Source organism: Erythrolamprus reginae, chromosome Z (assembly GCF_031021105.1).
Source record: "Erythrolamprus reginae isolate rEryReg1 chromosome Z, rEryReg1.hap1, whole genome shotgun sequence".
NCBI classification, from domain to species: Eukaryota; Metazoa; Chordata; class Lepidosauria; order Squamata; family Dipsadidae; genus Erythrolamprus; species Erythrolamprus reginae.
Genome location: NC_091963.1, coordinates 56,800,362 through 56,818,657, shown reverse-complemented (window position 1 = coordinate 56,818,657; position 18,296 = coordinate 56,800,362). Strand labels below are relative to the sequence as shown.

Genomic DNA, 18,296 nt, shown 5'->3' with positions numbered 1-18,296 from the left:
TGAGCCTTTCTTTGAAGTTGCCTTTCTTTCTTTCTTTCTTTCTCTCTCTTGCTCTCTTGCTCTTTCATTCTTTTTTCTTTCTCTTGCTTTCTTTCTTTCTCTTGCTTTCTCTCCTTCCTTCCCTCCTTCCATTTCTTTCATTCCCCCTCTCTATTTTTATTTCTCTTTCATTTTCTTTCTTTCTCTCTTTCTTGCTTTCTTTCTTGCTCTTTTTCTTTCTCTCTTTTACCTTCCCTTCCTCTATTTCTTCTTTTCTTTCTCCTTCCTACCTTCTTCCCTCCCTCCCTCCCTCCCTTCAGTCCTTCCTCTCTTACTCTCCCCTTTCATAAGTTTCCTTGCTTTCTTCCTCTGTTCCTGTCCCTTCCCCCTTTCTTTCTTTCTTTCCTTCCTTCCTTCCTTTCCTCCCTCCATTTCTTGCTTTCCTTTTCCTTCCTCCCTTCTTTCCTCCCTCACTCCCTTCTTTCACTCCTTCCTCTCTTCCTCTCCCCTTTTTGGCTCAAAATATTTTTTTTCTATTTTCCTCCTCTAAAATCTAAGTGCGTCTTATCAGCAGGTGCGTCTTATAGAGCGAAAAATACGGTATTTTAGTATTGGATTGGATTGTTACATGCTGTTTTTATCATTGTTGCTAGCTGCCCCGAGTCTACGGAGAGGGGCGACATACAAATCCAATCAATCAATCAATCAATCAATCAATCAATCAATAAATGGGGCGAGGTATCATCAGTACGCTGATGATACCCAGCTTTACATCTCCACCCCATGTCCAGTCAGCGAAGCAGTGGAAGTGATGTGCCGGTGCCTGGAGGCTGTTAGGGTCTGGATGGGTGTCAACAGACTCAAACTCAACCATGCTAAGACAGAGTAGCTGTGGGTTTTGCCTCCCAAGGACAATTCCATCTGTCTGTCCATCACCCTGGGGGAGGGAATTATTGACCCCTTCAGAGAGGGTTCACAACTTGGGTGTCTTCCTCGATCCACAGCTAACATTAGAAAACCATCTTTCAGCTGTGGCAAGGGGGGCGTTTGCCCAGGTTTGCCCTATTTGGACCTGGAGTCACTGCTCACAGTCACTCATGCCCTCATCACCTCGAGGTTCGACTACTGGAATCCCTGCCTGTGCTGCTCAAGGAGGTAGCCGGGTTGGCAATAGAGTACCCCAGACATATGGTCTTGGGGGACTTTAATCTACCGACGCTCGGTGAATCCTCTGGGCTCGCACAGGAGTTCATGGCCACCATGACAGCCATGGACCTGACTCAAGTAGTACAGGGTCCGACTCACGAGGGGGGCACGCACACAACATGATATTTCTCTAAGAGCAATTGAGCAATGGTCTGAGATTAAGGGGCTTAGATGTGTTGCCTTTGTCATGGCCAGACCATTTTCTATTGCGGCTTGACTTCTTGGCTCCAATCCCCGCCCGCAGGGAGGCAGAACTGACTAGGTGATTCCGCCCCTGATGCCTAATGGACCCTGAGGGCTTTCAAAGGGCGTTTGGGGTTATACCAGATACACTTGTCCACAGTTTGGCAGAGTCTCTTGCTGCGGCCTGGAATAAGGCTGCGATGGAGGCTCTTGACCGGATTGCACTGTTGCGACCTTTCCAGGGCACTAGACCCCGTAGAACTCCTTGGTTTACTGAGGATGTCTGGGAGTTGAAATGCCAGAAGAGATATCTAGAGAAGCGATGGAGGAAGAATAAGTCCAAATCTGACCGAACACTTGTAAGAGCTCATATTAACACTTACAAAGTGGCGCTCAAGGTGGCAAGATGCGCCAGCTGGAGGGGTTGGGAGTGGGGAGCACTGTTCTCCAGTGGTTCTCCTCCTACCTCTCTAGTTGGTTGCAGTCGGTGTAAGTGGGGGGGTCATAGGTCGACCTCTAGGTCTCTCCCTTGCGGGGTGTCTCAGGGGTCAGTCCTCTCCCCCCTGCTATTCAATATCTACATGAAACCGCTGGGGGAGATCATCTAAGGACATGGGGTGAGGTATCATCAATATGCTTATGATACCCAGCTGTACATCTCCACCCCATATCCAGTCAATGAAGTGGTGGAAGTGATGCGTTGGTGCCTGGAGGCTGTGGGATCTGGATGGATGTCAACAGGCTCAAACTCAACCCTGACAAGATGGAGTGGCTGTGGGTTTTGCCTCCCAAGGACAATTTCATCTGTCCATTACCCGTAGGGAGGGAATTACTGACCCCCTGTGAGAGGGTCCACAATTTGGGAGTCCTCCTCAATCCACAGCTAACATTAGAGCACCATCTTACAGCTATGACTAGGAGGGCGTTTGCCCAGGTTCGCCTGGTACACCAATTGCGGCCCTATTTGGACAGGGAGTCACTGCTCACAGTCACTTAAGCTCTCATCACCTCGAGGTTCGACTACTGTAATCTCTCTACATGGGGTTACCTCTGAAAAGTGTTCCGAAACTTCAGATCGTGCAGAATGCGGCCGCAAGAGCTATCATGGGCTTTCCTAAATACGGAAACACTCCGTGGCCTACAGTGGCTGCCAATCAGTTTCTGGTCACAATTCAAAGTGTTCGTAGGAATTAGTAATTCTATGAACTATCCCTTTTATTTCAAGCCATCTTTTAAACTGTAAATTAACAAAGTCACCACCTCTGTCCGTCTGCAGCTTTCCATCCTTGTAATTAAACTGTCTCTCAATTCTATTCACCCATTCCTTAAACTTTCTAAAAGCCTCACTCTACTTTAATCAGATGCAAAGTGTATATCTAGTAAAGTCATCTACAAGTACAAATACATACTTAGCACCACCTTGACTGGCTTTAAATGGATTAGACAAATCTCCATGTACCAATTCAAATGGCTTCTTGGTTATGCATGTGCTAAACTCTGGTATAGGGAATTTCTTCACTTTTACACTACTGTAAACTGAGCAGTCTAGAAATGTTCTGCAATCTTTTACCTTTAAACCACAATTCTCTGTTACTTTTTTCATAGCACCAAAATTAACATGACCTAACACTCTATGATAATAGTGTAAACAATTGTCATGTAAAGGTTGGTTTACAACAGTGATTTTCAACCTTTTTTGAGCCACGGCACATTTTTTACATTTACAGAACCATGGGGCACATTGAGGAGGGGGGACTAAAAAAAGTTTGGACAAAAAAATTCTCTCTCTCTCTCTTCCTCCCTTTTGCTCTATTTCCCTCTCCCTCCCTCTTTCTCTCCCTTTCCCTCTCTCCATCCCTCTTCCTCTCTTCCTTCCTTCCTCTTTTTTGCTCTCTTTCTCTCTCCCTCCCTACCTCCCTCTGTCTTTCTCTCTCCCACCTTCCCTCCCTCTTTCTCTTTCTCTCTCTCTTTCTTTCTTTCTCTCTCTTGCTCTCTCTCTTGCTTTCTCTCTCTCTCTCGTTCTCTCTTTTTCTTTCTTGCTTTCTTTCTCTCTCTCTCTCTCTTGTTTTCTTTCTCTCTCTCTTGCTTGATTGCTTTCTCTCTCTGTTGCTCTTTCTTTCTTTCTCTCTCTCTTTCTCTCTCTCTCTCTTTCTTTCTCTCTCTCTCTCTTTCTCCCTCTCTTTCTTTCTTTCTCTGAGCTTCGCGGCACACCTGACCATGTCTCACGGCACACTAGTGTGCCGCGGCACACTGGTTGAAAAACACTGGTTTACAATACATGCATCTTTTCCTTTAACAATATTATTCTTATTTTTCATTACATACAAATTATCTTGCAATTCCCCTTCAGCACAAACCACATTATTTTTCATAATACAACATTTGTTTTCAGAAAAGTTAATTATATAACCTTCAGCAGCTAGTTTTCCTACACTTAGCAGACAACATTTAAGCGTAGGTACAAAAATTACATTGTCAATTATCTTATCTAAACATGAAACATATGCTGATCCTGATATTTGTACTTTTGACTCTGTTCCATCTGCCAAACTACTGTAACATGGCTTATCTGCAAAGACTTTAAACCACCATGTAAAAAGTTTTTATTATTAACAATATGTTGAGAACATGCAGAATCTAGGATCCATCCGAGTCTACGGAGAGGGGTGGCATACAAATCCAATAAATTATTATTATTATTATTATTATTATTATTTCACTTTTCCTTTAACAATAGTACAGTGATCCCTCGATTTTCGCGGGTTCAAACTTCGCGAAACGCTATACCATGGTTTTTCAAAAAATATTAATTAAAAAATACTCCGCGTTTTTTTTTCTATACCACGGTTTTTCCCACCGGATGATGTCATACGTCATCACCAAGAGTCACTTCTCTCTCTCTTTCTCTTTCTTTCCTGTCATTCTCTGCTTCAATCATTTTCTCATTTCTCTTTTTTCTCCCTTTTTCTATCATTTTTCTCTCTCTCTCTACCTTCCACTCTCCCCCCTCTTGCTCTCTCTCTCTTTCTCCCTCTCCCTCTCTGTGAGAACGCCTGCCCCCACCTCTCCTGCAGCCCCCTCGCTGATAGCTGGGACGAAAGTGCTCTCAGCTAAGGGACTGTGAGAGGGGCGAGGCAGGCATTCTCAAAACGCTCAGAGCGGCTACTGGCCGAATGAGGAGGATGAGAAGCCGTAGCCGCCAGCGCTGCTGCAGGAGGACCCGTGTCCGAAGAAAGCCGGTGAGAGGGGTGGATCGGGTGGGCGGTAGCGGCGAGGGGGCCGGAGGCGCTAGGGGGAGGGGGCAGCCAACATTCAAAGCAATCTTTGCCGGCTTCCGCACTTTCGTCACTCCCTGCCCTAATTTCAAGCCCGGCTCCTTGCGCTGCCTTGAAAAAGGGTGCATGGGGGTAGTTTTTGGCTGTCCATAGCAAAAAATGGTGTTTTTACTTCCGCACCGCTACTTCGCGGAAAATCGACTTTCACGGGAGGTCTTGGAACGTAACCCCCGCGAAAATCGAGGGAACACTCTATTCTTATTTTTCATTATATTCATCTTGCAATTCCCCTTCAGCACAAACCAGGTTATTCTTCCAGACGATCTCTGCCAGACACCAGCATTGCTGAACTCTCCGTGGCTGCGTCGATACACCCCTACTTGGTTGTAAACTGCTGCTTTTTTTTGCTGAAGCAGTTCCTAGCTACATGGCCTATTTTACCACACGTGAAGCATTTTATTAATGCAATGTGCTCAGTTCTGTTTTTAACAGTCCCTTCTTGACTCTCGGCCATAAATGGTCTCTGTTTATCACAATCTAACAACTTGGAAGTCACAAAGTCCAAAATCAATTAACTTTCGGAAACACTCTGCATACTTAACACACACAGCTCCCAAATCTTATCTCCGAAGACTCGGGGCGGCTAACAACAATATTTATGCTCCTCTAGATAATTCAAACAGCAAGAATTCAATTCTGCAAACAACATCTTCACGCTTGTTAAATGTTCATTTATACTTTGGCCCGGCTGCAGCTTTATATTGTACAGACGTCGAGTCAAAACGATCTTGGCACCAGATGTGTTTCTCTGATACAGCTCCTTAAATCTTTGCCAAACTTCAAAAGTGTTATGTTCACTTTTCACATTAACAAGTTGGCTGACATCCAAAGCCAGAATAATAGTTGCCTTTACTTTTTGAATTAACTTCTGTTTCTCATCTTTCTTTTCATCTTCATCCTCAGGAGGAGCCTCAATCACTTCCCAAAGTCCTTCCCTAATTAACAGACTTTTCATTTTTATGCTCCATGCATGATAATTTGTTTCGTTTAATCTTTCAAATGGTACATTTGCTGCTGAAAACACCATTCTTAAACAGCACAAAGACCCCTTCCTACTGAGAAACAGTTCACTTTAAACAATTTTTCAGCAATCCACCAAGCTCTGTCTCTTACAGAAACCTGACTTGCCAAACTTTAACTTCTACTTGCTTGTAGCAACTCTCACTAGCACTGACCACCAATCCTGGTCTTCTTGCTTCTTCTCCCACACAGGAACACAGAAACAGTGTGTCTTCAGTCTGGGCTAGCCTGGTATGGGCTTTAACTTAGTTTACTTTGGGCTTAGTCTTGGATTACTCTGAACCTAATACTGGCCTACTCTGGGCTAATAATCTATTAGACCCTGGGCCTCAGACCATGAGCCCCAGACCCTGGGCCCTGAGCTTGCATTTGTGGAAACTAGTCTGGTTTTGCCCAAGCAGCAAACCAGTCCAGACAGCCCACCAGCCCAACCAACCAGCCAGCCACAGACCAGTAGAAATGGAGTTGAAGTCTTCAATGAAACACAACAGTAGTAGAGAGTTGTGGAAAAATATATTTACTTCCTTATACTACTACTACTACTACTACTACTGTCTATACTATACATACAATAAACTAGTATCTTACTAGTACCTTGCTACAACTATCTTAGTTCAATTACTCACAGGAAGCAACTTTTACAGCGTTACAGCTTCTTCAAAGCATACTTCTACAAACAGTAACAGCACCCAGCTAAGAGAGAGAGAGAGAGAGAGCAAAGAGCTCTTGCCTACTTAAATACTTTTCACATAATTGCTAGGTTGCTGCATGCTCAACTGCCTCTGAATGACTCAGCATTCTCAACAGAGGCCTACTTTCTGCATTATGATATTACCTTGGGATTGTAATTCCTGACACCCCTTCTAATATCTTAATGCATTATTCATTTGTAGATGTTGGCAAATCTGTTTTTTGATTATCTTTTCCAGTATCTTCCTGGGTATTGTTGTTAGGCTGATTGGTCTGTAGATTTCTGGGTCTGTTTCCTCCTTCCCTTTTTGAAGATGGGAACTGCATCAGTTCTTTTGTTCTGCTTTTTCTTTTGTAAATAGCTTTGATGATTGAGATGAATTAAAAAGCAGACTAGAATGTAAAAACAAGCAAAGGGACAGGCTTGAAGAAGAAATAACAGATAACTATTAACAGATTAGACTCTCCCCATTCTTGAACTGGACATTACTTCAGTATTAAATTTTTAGAATTGGTGAAAACTTTGGAGAATGTTTCTTCTTTCCTCTTTATCCCTTGTCTTTTCGTATGATTTCTTTCAGAGTTAGACGTGTGAAGGAGTTAGTTTGTCATGGAGGTAGGAACAGGATGATCCAGCAGTTAAGGGGGGGAGTAGTTACAAAAAGATTATTAATTTCTGAGAAAATGAAAAAGAAACTCAGTAAAATGAGACAGAGAAAAATTTGGATGTTGGAAAGAAATGTTGAGAGACAGACCTGAGGTCTATAACATTTCAAGTCTATATTTCAATAATATTTCAAGTCTATAGGCTGCTCCCCTTTGGCACGGGGCTTCCAAACTATCAGTTAACAATAACCATAAGAAGGTTAATTCAAAAATAATTCCTTTGGTATGGTAATCTTATGTAAAGTGGCAATATTAATTTATTCTTGGCTTTCAAAAAGATATCAACATGCCTAGTCACCATTTCAGCTTTAAAAAGCCTAATTAAAAATTAACTTGACACTGATTCAAGCCATTTTAACTATATTCAGATCAGTTAGAGATCAGCACCCTGTGAGCATCAGCATTATTCATTAGGGCAGAGTATCCTTTGAAAATGAAAGAAATATATATGTACATTTGCCGCTCTTCTGATCCTTCAAACAAAATTGCCCCTATTGTAGTTGTTTTAAAATCTTAAATCTGGTATCTTATAAGTGCAGAAATAGGTAAGCTGGTGCTTCTAGGTTCTCTGTTCCACCTGATCTTAATTTACGAGGGTTGCCCAGAAACTAATGCACCACATTTTTTTTTCAACAATTATTTATTGAACACAATGAAACTTACATACAAGAAAAAATTATGTTTCTTTTAAACCCTCTATTTTTCCACGTAATCTCCATCTTGTTCTATGGCCTTTCTCCAGCAAGACACAAGGGCATGTATGCCCTGTCGGTACCACTCCTTGTTCTGGTCATGTAGCCATTTCTGCACTGTGCGAATCACCTCTTCGTCATTCTAAAAATGTCTTCTGTGACCCAAAAATGTAATGGCCCAAACAAATGGAAGTCTGAGGGAGCTAGGTCAGGGCTGTAGGGTGAATGGGGTAAAACGTGTTCAACTTGATGTGACGTGTGAGGCCGAGGATTATCAGGTTCGCCTGGGTTTTTGTGGCGCCAAAGTCACTTGAAGCGCTTCTTGAGTTTGGTTAAAGTCTTCACATAAGCTTCAGAATTAATGGTGCTGCCTCTTGACATCACATCAGTGAGTATGACACCCTCACAGTCCCAAAACACAGTGATCATGACCTTAACGACAGAAGCAGCTGCTTTGAATTTTTTCTTCTGTGGAAATTAAGGACGACACTATTTCATCGACTGTCATTTTGTTTTGGGCTCAAAATGGTGAACCCAGGATTCATCACCTGTCACAATCCTGGACAAGAATGCTTCCCCCTCAGCTTCAAAACATTTTTTCTGAGAGATTTGTGGTCCACTGAAAGACAGTGTGGAACCCATCGTGTACACACTTTTCAGTAATCAAGTGCACACATGATTGCATCCACACTTCCTTTGCTGATTGACAGCTTCAGCGCCAACTGTCGTTGTTATGAGTCCTCGCAAATGAGCACATCAGCAAGCTGCGTCTTCAGGTGTGACAACCATGGCTGGCTGCCATGAACACTACAAATCTTGGAGCCCTGCCGAACCGTCTTCTAATTGCCTCGCCTTCTGTGCCAGTGACTAACCATACTTCTGTCAACTGCAAATTCTCCATAAACTGTACACAAACACTTGTGAATGTTCCCAATTGTTTCTTTCTCCACAATGAGAAATTCCATGACAACACGCTGCTTGTGACGTACATCACTTACAAATGCCATTTTGAAACACTGCTGCAGCTATACTATCTGTCTGAAGAAACTCAAAATTTATACATGCACTCCTGACAATTCAGATAATGTATATCTAAAGTTTTGCATTCGTACCATTACTGTAGGCTGAGAAAAAAAATGTGATGCATTATTTTCTGAGCAACTCTCATATAATGTTAAATGGATACCTCAGTCAAAATAATTCAAATAACCAACTATGGATCTTCCTACAGAATTTTTAATATTCCTTAAAATATTTACTGTCCCCAGCTATGACTAAGAATGCATCCTTCATAAACCAGTGTAACTCACCATAAATGGCCCAATCTCTTATTAACCTTTAACATTTCAGCAAAACTCTCAGCTGCTTCATCATCCAACTCATTTTTTGTTAGCCTGGTCAAGAATACAAAAGGGTTTCAGTCATATAAATGAAGTTGAGCAGTTAAAAACATTGTCATTCTTGTTTTAGTTGGTAATTTTGATGCAGTATTATCAAAATAAAATTCTTTTCAGTCCAATCTGTCTACCTGCCAAGCACTGTACAATTTCTATTGTGCATAACTGTATTATGCCTGTGGGGACATAACTAGATTAATTTCATTTTGTTCACCATTTGGTTGAGAAAGTAAGAGGTCACTCAGATTAGAGAACCAACCTACTCCCTCCTTATTCAAAGTCATTTCTATTTGTCCTGAAAACTTTTTGTTTTTGTCAGTGTTGTTATTATATACAACTATGTAAATCACCCTAAGAAGTTTAGGGAAATGCCTGGGGTAAAAATAGGATGAAAGGCTCTGAGAACTTCTAGTAAATAATCAGCAAGTCCAGTTAGCTTTTCCTCAATTACCGTGTAGATATATTACAAAGTGGCATTCCCAGTATTTTTCCTGCCACAAATTTCAGAAAAGCAACATAACTTAGGTTCTTATAAGCAGTCCTAAACCATAATCCCATTTCTGTTCATAGACCAGAAAAAAGAAAAAAACCTCTAAATGCAGGACCCACTTTCAATTATTAATGGGAAGTGAATATTGAGAACATATAAAACAAATAACCAAAAAAATGTGCCATATTTTCACCTCAAAAACAATCCTCCCTTGAAGTTCTAACCAGTTGACCATCCTGACGTTGTCTCTGACAGGATTCTCTTTTGCATCTCATGATTCTGCTCTTGCTTTCATTTTTGATGGACCCTCAATACATTATTATTGACACATTATTAAGATGAATCAGGAATATTATTTATCTATCCACCTACAGTACCTAATGATTGCAGCTGCATCAAAGAAAAATGTATTCTCTCTATATTCATTTCTTATTCATATTGTTCAAGTCAATAGCACTGTAGCCATAGGTCCCCAGAGTTTTGCAACAGATTCCGGGCACCATTTAGGATATCTTTAACTCTGCTGCTCTGTTCAAAACCACACTTTTACTGTTTACGAGTCTGTGTGACTCGCACCGAAAATTCTTTATTTTAAGTGCTTATATTTGGATTCAGTTGTGCTCGCTGCTGACCACCGCCGCTGCTGACCGCTGCCCAAGTCTCCCCACCCAATGCAGCATTCAGTGTAGCCTGGGATTTCTGGCTGAGCAAGGCTGCAGCTGCTGACCGCCACCCTTTTCGGCTTCGTGGGGAGGGAAGCTTGTGAATTCCGAAGCTGGCGCCCTCTCCTCTGAAAGGCTGAAAAGCAGCTTAGGCGAGCGAGCTGTGGCAGGGGCTGGGAGAGGCAGCAGCTGGTGACCACCGCCCTATTCGGCTTCGCGGGGAGAGTAGCTTGTGAATTCAGAAACTGGAGTCTTCTCCTCCAAACATCCCGCCCGTCCCTGGGGTTGAGCCACTGGCCTCCAGCTGAGAAAGGCTGCCACCACCGCTCCTGACTGCCACCCAACTCCTCCCACCCCATACAACATTCGGTATATAAGACACACCCAGTTTTTGACACACTGTTTTTGCATCAAAAAGGTGTGTCTTATACACCGAAAAATATGGTATTTTAAGATATTTTATACTAACTGCTTCAATGATACTTTTTGGAAAGTATGCTTTTTTCTACCCCAAGTTCCTTGTTAGTAAGAATGGATTTTTTAAAGGAAAGAATCATGTTTCTTTTATTGTCATTTTAAAAGACCCCACCAACTTTTACTTCACACATAATAGCTTGTTTTGACAAACCTGGGTATAAGTTCAGTATCCTTTTCAGCTGCCAGTGTCTCTCTTTTTAGAACAATTATTTCCCTCTCTCTCTTTGGATTCCAGATTTGTGAAGAAAAGTTTTTATTTCAAGATTTGGGGAAACTGCCTCAACTCTTCCAATACCCATTGTTCTGCTATCTTCAAACTGGGAAACCTTGGCTTATCTCTTCCAAATGATATTATCATGAAATTCTAACTGAGAGTATCTGTACTGTATGTTACAATAGAAGGTCTGAAACCGAGAACTCCTATTTCATGACCACTTTGGGGTAGGAATTAAGATGCTGACCTAGAAACCAAGACACTGAGTTCTAAACCTGTCTCAGGCAGGAAAACCATCTGACAGGGTGATTTGGGATCAATCACTCTTTCTCACCCCAACCCACATGACTCAGTGGTGGTTGTGGGAAAAACGGGGAGGAAGGGATATTAAGTATGTTCATTACCTTTAGTTATGCGTAAAAGTAATAAAGGCATGATTTTAAAAAATCTAATAAAAAATAAATGACTGTATTACACTACATCAAAGCATATATAAAAAGAGGGTCTTTCTGTTTCAAATATTCCATCCCAATTGTACATAGATGGGGTCAACCAAGTAGCCCTGCTTCCATTCTTAAGATACTACAATAACAAAAGTAATTAATACTTGGCTAGAGTCTATAAAACTATAACAATTATGGCCTGAATATTTTTTTTTCCTCTTATGATTTGTCTTTTAGACTGGCCAATATTCCTACCTAGTCTCCCCAGAACTGGGATATTGTTGTGATCTCATCTCCGTATGATGCTTTGTCCGTATGATGTTCCAATTTCTTCTCCTTCTTTGTTGATAGTGAAAATAAATTGGACAATTTACTTTTTTCACATGACTGCCTCCAAAGTCAGTCCTTTTGATAGCAGTTTTAAAACATGCTTTGGGGATACTGTTAATAGTACTGTTAAAATGAGTAGTGGGATTTTTTTTCTGATAACAACCAATAGGCAGATGTCAACAATGAGACATCTGCTATTAAATCCAAAATTGAGCATAATTGCAGTCTTCTGTATGATTTGGATAATAAAATAACAAAATATAAAATAAATATATGATATGATATGATATGATATGATATAAAGTAGTGTCTCAAACCACACTGGCAACTGGACTTGCATCAAATAATCTGGGTATAGTTTTAGATCACTGGCTTGAATGGACAGAGATTATGTCTATGGGGCATGGCCTGATTCTTCCTAGTTTAAAACTATCAAAACATTATATTAACACATGATTAGGGCAAGTTAATTCTTGATCAGTCACTCTCTTTCATACTATCCCTTCTTCAAACTGCCAAGATTTCATAGGTTGTTCAGTTTGTTAGCCTATATATTATTCTAGCTTAATGGGACATCAGCTTTGCCAGTTCTTTCTGGAATCAAACATGCCAGAAAGACATTTGACAATGCTGTGATTTTTAACCTCCTTCCTCAGAAGGTTAGGATGCTATAAAGCAGGTTTCCTCTGCCACTTTTGCAAAAAGAGGACATTCAAAACTCTGTAAAGTTTATCCCCATCTTCTCCAAGTTCCTTACCAAAATATATTTACATGATTGTTGTGTTTCATTGCTTCTGCGAGACTTTTACCTCCTTCTGTAGTGATGCTATTAAAGGCAAGACTGTGAAGCAAACAATGGAGAAAGAGTTTTAAAAATCCAGAAAGTAGTACAACCCAAGCAGCAATAATTATTTTGATTAGGTTTTAAATCATACTTTTAACGAATTAATTAACTGTAAAATTCTGCAGATGCTTTCTTAGGGAATTACAGGTATCTTAATACAGAAGAAGAAACTGGAAAGATTTCTATGTTCTATCATACTACACAGAGATCCTGATAATGATTAATTAGCTGTTGGCAGAAACATAATTAGCTGTAGATAACTTACTAAAGAAAGTCTTGAACATTTTCACAATATTTTGAGCATAGCATTTCAAGCTGCACTCATGAAAAAATGCATGACTGCAAGGCACCTACAGACTGGGCAAGCTATTTGGAAAATATGAAAACGAATACAGCTCCCAAGTGCTGTGGAAACCTGTGTCTCCTGAACTCTCCAGGAACTAATCATATATTCATTTCTATGCACTTAATGTGAGTTCAAAGATAGGTCAGTGGCTCTGCTGCATTCTTCACGGGCTGCAATGACAAATTCATAGAATTTTTTTTTATTTTCTTCCAAAGTTTGGAGCAGTGTTTATGTAAGCTGAAAATTTTGGGAGTTGACGTTCGTACAGCTTCAAGAAAAACATCAATATAAAGTATCTAAGATTGCAGTTAGAAGCAGGCTAAAGGTCTGCTATAGATATCACAAGACTAATGCCCTTGAGACAATCAAACAAATCTACTCAGACTTTCTCTAAAATAAACAACAATCAGGAAGATGAAAACTGCTTTCTAGTATTGTTCTACAGCTGACTAAGAAAGCAAAAGACATTAAGTTCTTAGATGAGAAGTTCCATTGTCACTGAGAGTAGCTAATAGTCTTGGAAAAATAAGTGCCCTGATGAAATTAATTAACCAAGTTCCCATGTCATACTTTTTACTGCTACTATAAACCATCTTAGAGCCTTGGAAAAATAAAAGTTTTTGAATATCTGTGAAAAAAGAGCTGAAAATAAACAAACTACATTAATTACGAGGCAAATATAGAACAGTTTACAAATGTTTACTAATTGAACATTTACCCCAAATCATAACTGTTTTCCTACTGGAAACCAAATACAAAAGTTTAAGAGGTGGAGGATAATTCCCAAGCTAAAAAATTGGAAAAACAATTGGCAATGTTCCCTGTAATTTGTTTTTGGTGTGGGAGGAAAAGTATAGTGTCTGTGCGGCACATTAGGTGAGTCCTTCAGGACTGGGTGGCATAGAAGTCTAATAAATAAATACATAAACAAACAAACAACTCACTTTATGAATAAATTAATGCTTTCACTGGCATAAGGGGTAGGCAAGGAAATGTTATAATATATGTTAAATAAAACAATTACAGAATTGTATAATTTATTTTTCAAATATTTATTTTATTTAAAATATGATATTTATGATTATGTTTTGATGGGATGAATGAACTTGCTTACTTTTGTTGCTATCTGAATTTTATTTCTTGTTCTGATCAATGTCTGATAATTGCAAAAAAACAGAAGTCACAGAAGTAGAAATGCTACAAACCTTTATCAGCGTTGAATTGATTATTAGGATTGGGTAAGAAGCTTTCTGAAAATACCTAAAAATGTTTCCATGCTAAAAAGCCAAAAATGTAAAAAATGATTTGGAATACTAAATTTCACTATTAAAAAGTCACTCAAAGATTATGGAATTACCAGTAGGCTTCGGAGAGGGGCGGCATACAAATCTAATAAATTTATTTATTTATTTATTTATTATTTAGATTTGTATGCCGCCCCTCTCCGCGAACTCGCGAATAATAATAAATTATTGTTTTTGTTGTTGTTGTTGTTATTATTATTATTATTATTATTTCCGACAGAAGCAATGCACAGTAACATTTGTTATCATAATTTAAATGATTTAGTTGGCAGCTCATACAGTTCTTGCCACTACTAAAAAAAGAAGCTGAAATTGATGACAAAAATTCCAAATTTGATTATCACATCTGCAACAAATATTTTAAAAAATTCCTACATACCACTTCTAAACCAATGTTGGAAAGGGAACAAAAACGTAACAATGCCATCCTATTTGGCCTGGATATCACAAATGAACCTGATATCAACAAGATTCGCAATATCATTGTACCAGCATTCCCTATGGATGAAATCATCGAAGTGTCCAGAGACGGTCCTGAGTTCAAATACAGAGATGGCTCAGCAGCCCCTCAATTCTGCAGAGTCCTCTGCAAAAATGAAATTAGCAAACGTAAATTCATCAATACTATAAATTCCATTAATCGAAATGACCCCAACCCCAAGAAACTTCGTGCAAGACTGGACTTATCCATATTGCAAAGAATCCAATCCAGAGAACTTCGTGCAGAACTTTAAAAATGTCAAGACAAAGGACAAACCAACCTATACATCGACTACTGAGCTGGCTGCATCAAAATCAAGACCCGCATCCCATCATCCAACTCTCCAAACTCCAACATCCCAAACCATCCCAGCATACAATTCACCATCAACCAAGAACAACCCACCATAAACCTCAACCCTCAAACAACTACTGCTCAAATCCATCCTAACTACCTGCCTATCTCCAACCAAAACCAACTCCCACTCAACCAAGACTAGGAATGCACGGCCCTTACTTCCTCAGCATCAACCACTTCTAATATTAAATGTAAACTAATAAACGCAAGAAGCATTGCTAACAAAATACCCGAACTCCTACTACTACTAAAAACCACCAAATTTGGCATCATTTTTATATGTGAAACATGGTTAACTACATCCCTCCCCGACTCCATTATTACTACAAAAGACTACAATGTTTTCCAATCTGATCGCACAACCTGTAGAGGAGGTGGAGTTGCAAGCTTCTACAAGAAATCACTCAACATAAAGCAAATTCAAGTTAAAAAAGAACTTTACCTCTCTGAAACTATCATCTGTGAACTAACCTCAGACAACACACTCCGCTTCCTCCTATGCTATAGAACCCCTGACTATGACATCTCACACGCGAACAAGTTAACCTCACTGCTAACGTGGACAGCCTCCTACCAACATCCCCTCATATTTCTTGGTAACCTAAACCTACCACATATTAACTGGTCCCTAAATGAATGCACAACTGAATCCATTCACTCAACCCTCTACAATGCTATCACTAGTCTAGGGCTAGTGCAACTAGTTACTGACAGCACCAGACTCAACAACTGCCTAGACCTCATCTTCTGCAACAGTTTACACTCAATTTATGGACTCCAAGTAAGAGAACCCTTTTCTAACAGTGACCACAGCACAATTGAGTTTTGCCTCAATGTATGTCCTCTCATTAACAACGCCAAAAGCAGAACAACCAATTTCAACTTTAAGAAGGCCAACTATGACAATGTAGACTCTGACCTCTCATCTCTTGATTGAAACACAATATTATCTGGCTATATCACTGTAGATGATTATTACAATAAATTTCTGCTCGAGATCCAAAGAATCTTAAAATCACATGTACTGCTAATATACATCAAAACCAAGAGAAATAAATTACCCATAAAAATGAGAAAACTACAATCCAAAAAAAAGATTACTTTGGAGTAAAAACAAAATAGGCTATGTTGCAAACTTTAAAAACTGCTATAAAAATGTATGTCATTAAATAAAGACTGAATGTACCAACTATCATATCAAACAAGAAGAAAACCTCCTACCCATGAAATCCACTCATGCCTTCTATAACTTTGTAAACAACAAACTTAAAGACTCTAGATCCATCCCACCAATTATGGGACCAAATGACAAAGAGTACTGTATATTGATGAAACAATTAAAGCCAAACTCTTTAACAACTTCTTCAGCTCTGTCTTTGTGGATTGCACATGCGTCAAAGGTTTTTCTAGACACCCTACCTCGAGCTCCAATGTGATTTACTATGTAAAGGGAAATTTCTCTCTCAAAATACTATAAATCCTTCTTGAAGAAAAACAGAGGGGTATTCACAGACGTTCAAAGAGAATCTAAAGATTTATGGTTTTAAGCAAAGACGGAGATTCTTTTGCTATAACGAATGAGTACAATAAATTTTAAAATGGAAGGTGGCGAGTCGAGCCTCGGGAAAATCGAATTAAAGTTAGATAAACTGTTAGAAATTGTTTCAGGATTTGAGCAAAGATTTATTAAAGTGGAGTCAGCACTGGGAAATCTGGCTTCAGATGTAAAATTAGTTAAGAAAGAGGCTGACATAGTTACCGAAAGAATTCAGAAGGTGAAAAACAAGCTAAGGATCAAGAAGGGATTATTAAACAAATGAATTACAGAATTACTAATCTGAAGGATCGTCAAAGGAGAAGAAATTTATGTCTGCATGGGTTTAGATCAGACTTTGTTTCAGGCTCAAAGTTAAATGAAGCAATAGCTGATTGGATGTATAAGCAAGGTGCCCAAGTTGGTTCTGATGATATTATACGTGTCCATTGGGCTGCCCCACGTAGAAACAGGGAGAGGCAGAGACATTGTTATGGCTTTGGCCAGTGAGAAAAAAGCGGAGATCATCTACAAGTTTTTGAAAAGTTGTGCCAGCCTTAAGGGAGTGAGATAAGAGTTCTGAGAGATCTCTCTTGGGAAACTTTGAGAGCAAGAGCTGCCTTACGCCCAATTTCAAGCCGTTAATATCAAAGTGGAAAAAGGTTTACTTGGGGGTTTCCAGCTGCTATTTTGGTGTTCCAAGAAAATAAGATGTACAGGGCACATTCATTGGAAGAGGGAAAGGCATTATTGGATCAACTGGGGATCAGGATTGAAGAAACCGAAGAACAAGGTGCATTGGGTGAGACAAAAAAAGCAGAAGGAGAAGATCTTTTCAGCGGTCGTAGTACTCCAGACGAGGAGGAAAGACAAAGAGAGGAGCAGCTGAAGGAGTTAATGAGACAGGTGGAGGCCATCAGAAGGGAGCAGAGGAAAACAAGACCTCAGTGTGAGAAGAAAGCGAAAAGGTGACTTTGTCGCCTCCCCCCTTTCAGAGATGTTTTTGGAATGTAGTGTATTTGTTATTCTTGTTGTGGGGAAAAGGGAAAATGGTAAAGGAAGTTAAAAAAAGTTAAGAAGGAATTATCTAAATGGATAAGGGAGGGTGGGAGGGGAATTTTTCTCTTTAATTACATTTAAAAGTGGTTGAAAGTGGAGCTCAGTAGTGTGGGAACACAATCAAGAGAATGTGCCTCATGACTGGACAAGGGTTTTTCTTGTCCTCCCCCATTTTGGTGGGGGGGAGCATGGGGGAGTGACAGGGGTAAGGAAGGGGAAAAAATTAAACCAAGAGCAAAACAAGAGGGTGAAAGGGTTATTTTGGTATATTACGGCACAGGTGGCCAGATTCTACGCAGCAGCAGCGGAGATTCGTCGCAAATGTGTGCCTTCATAGCAAGATACATACATCTCTTGTATAGTTACAATGGTTCAATCTTGGTTGTTCAGCCAAAAGTCATGTTTCCTGTTTTTTTCCCTTTTAATTATTATTAATATATTGATGGTCTCTGACCATAAATAAAATTTTATACAGTGGTACCTCAAGATACGAACCCCTCGTCTTACGAACAACTCGTGATACGAACCCGGGGTTCAGAAAAATTTTGCCTCTTCTTATGAACTTTTTTCGAGTTACGAACCGGCGT

General features: G+C 39.9%; 1 protein-coding gene across 13 annotated transcripts in view; it reads right to left on the bottom strand.

The window, feature by feature from the left end:
* NOD1 (nucleotide binding oligomerization domain containing 1) overlaps positions 1-18,296 on the bottom strand; it is a 217,983-nt gene that overhangs the window by 39,220 nt on the left and 160,467 nt on the right. For 9 of the 13 annotated variants that reach the window (XM_070726925.1, XM_070726919.1, XM_070726918.1 and 6 more), the window contains 2 exons: positions 12,542-12,625; positions 9,082-9,165 (listed from right to left, as the gene is read on the bottom strand). The exons of 1 other annotated variant lie outside the window; for it this stretch is intronic. In XM_070726925.1, coding sequence (XP_070583026.1) covers positions 9,082-9,165; positions 12,542-12,625 — 168 coding nt within the window. Of the gene's footprint in view, positions 1-6,558; positions 6,807-9,081; positions 9,166-12,541; positions 12,626-18,296 lie in introns of all 13 variants that reach the window. 3 more of the 13 variants (XM_070726923.1, XM_070726927.1, XR_011556771.1) reach the window with 2 other exon arrangements.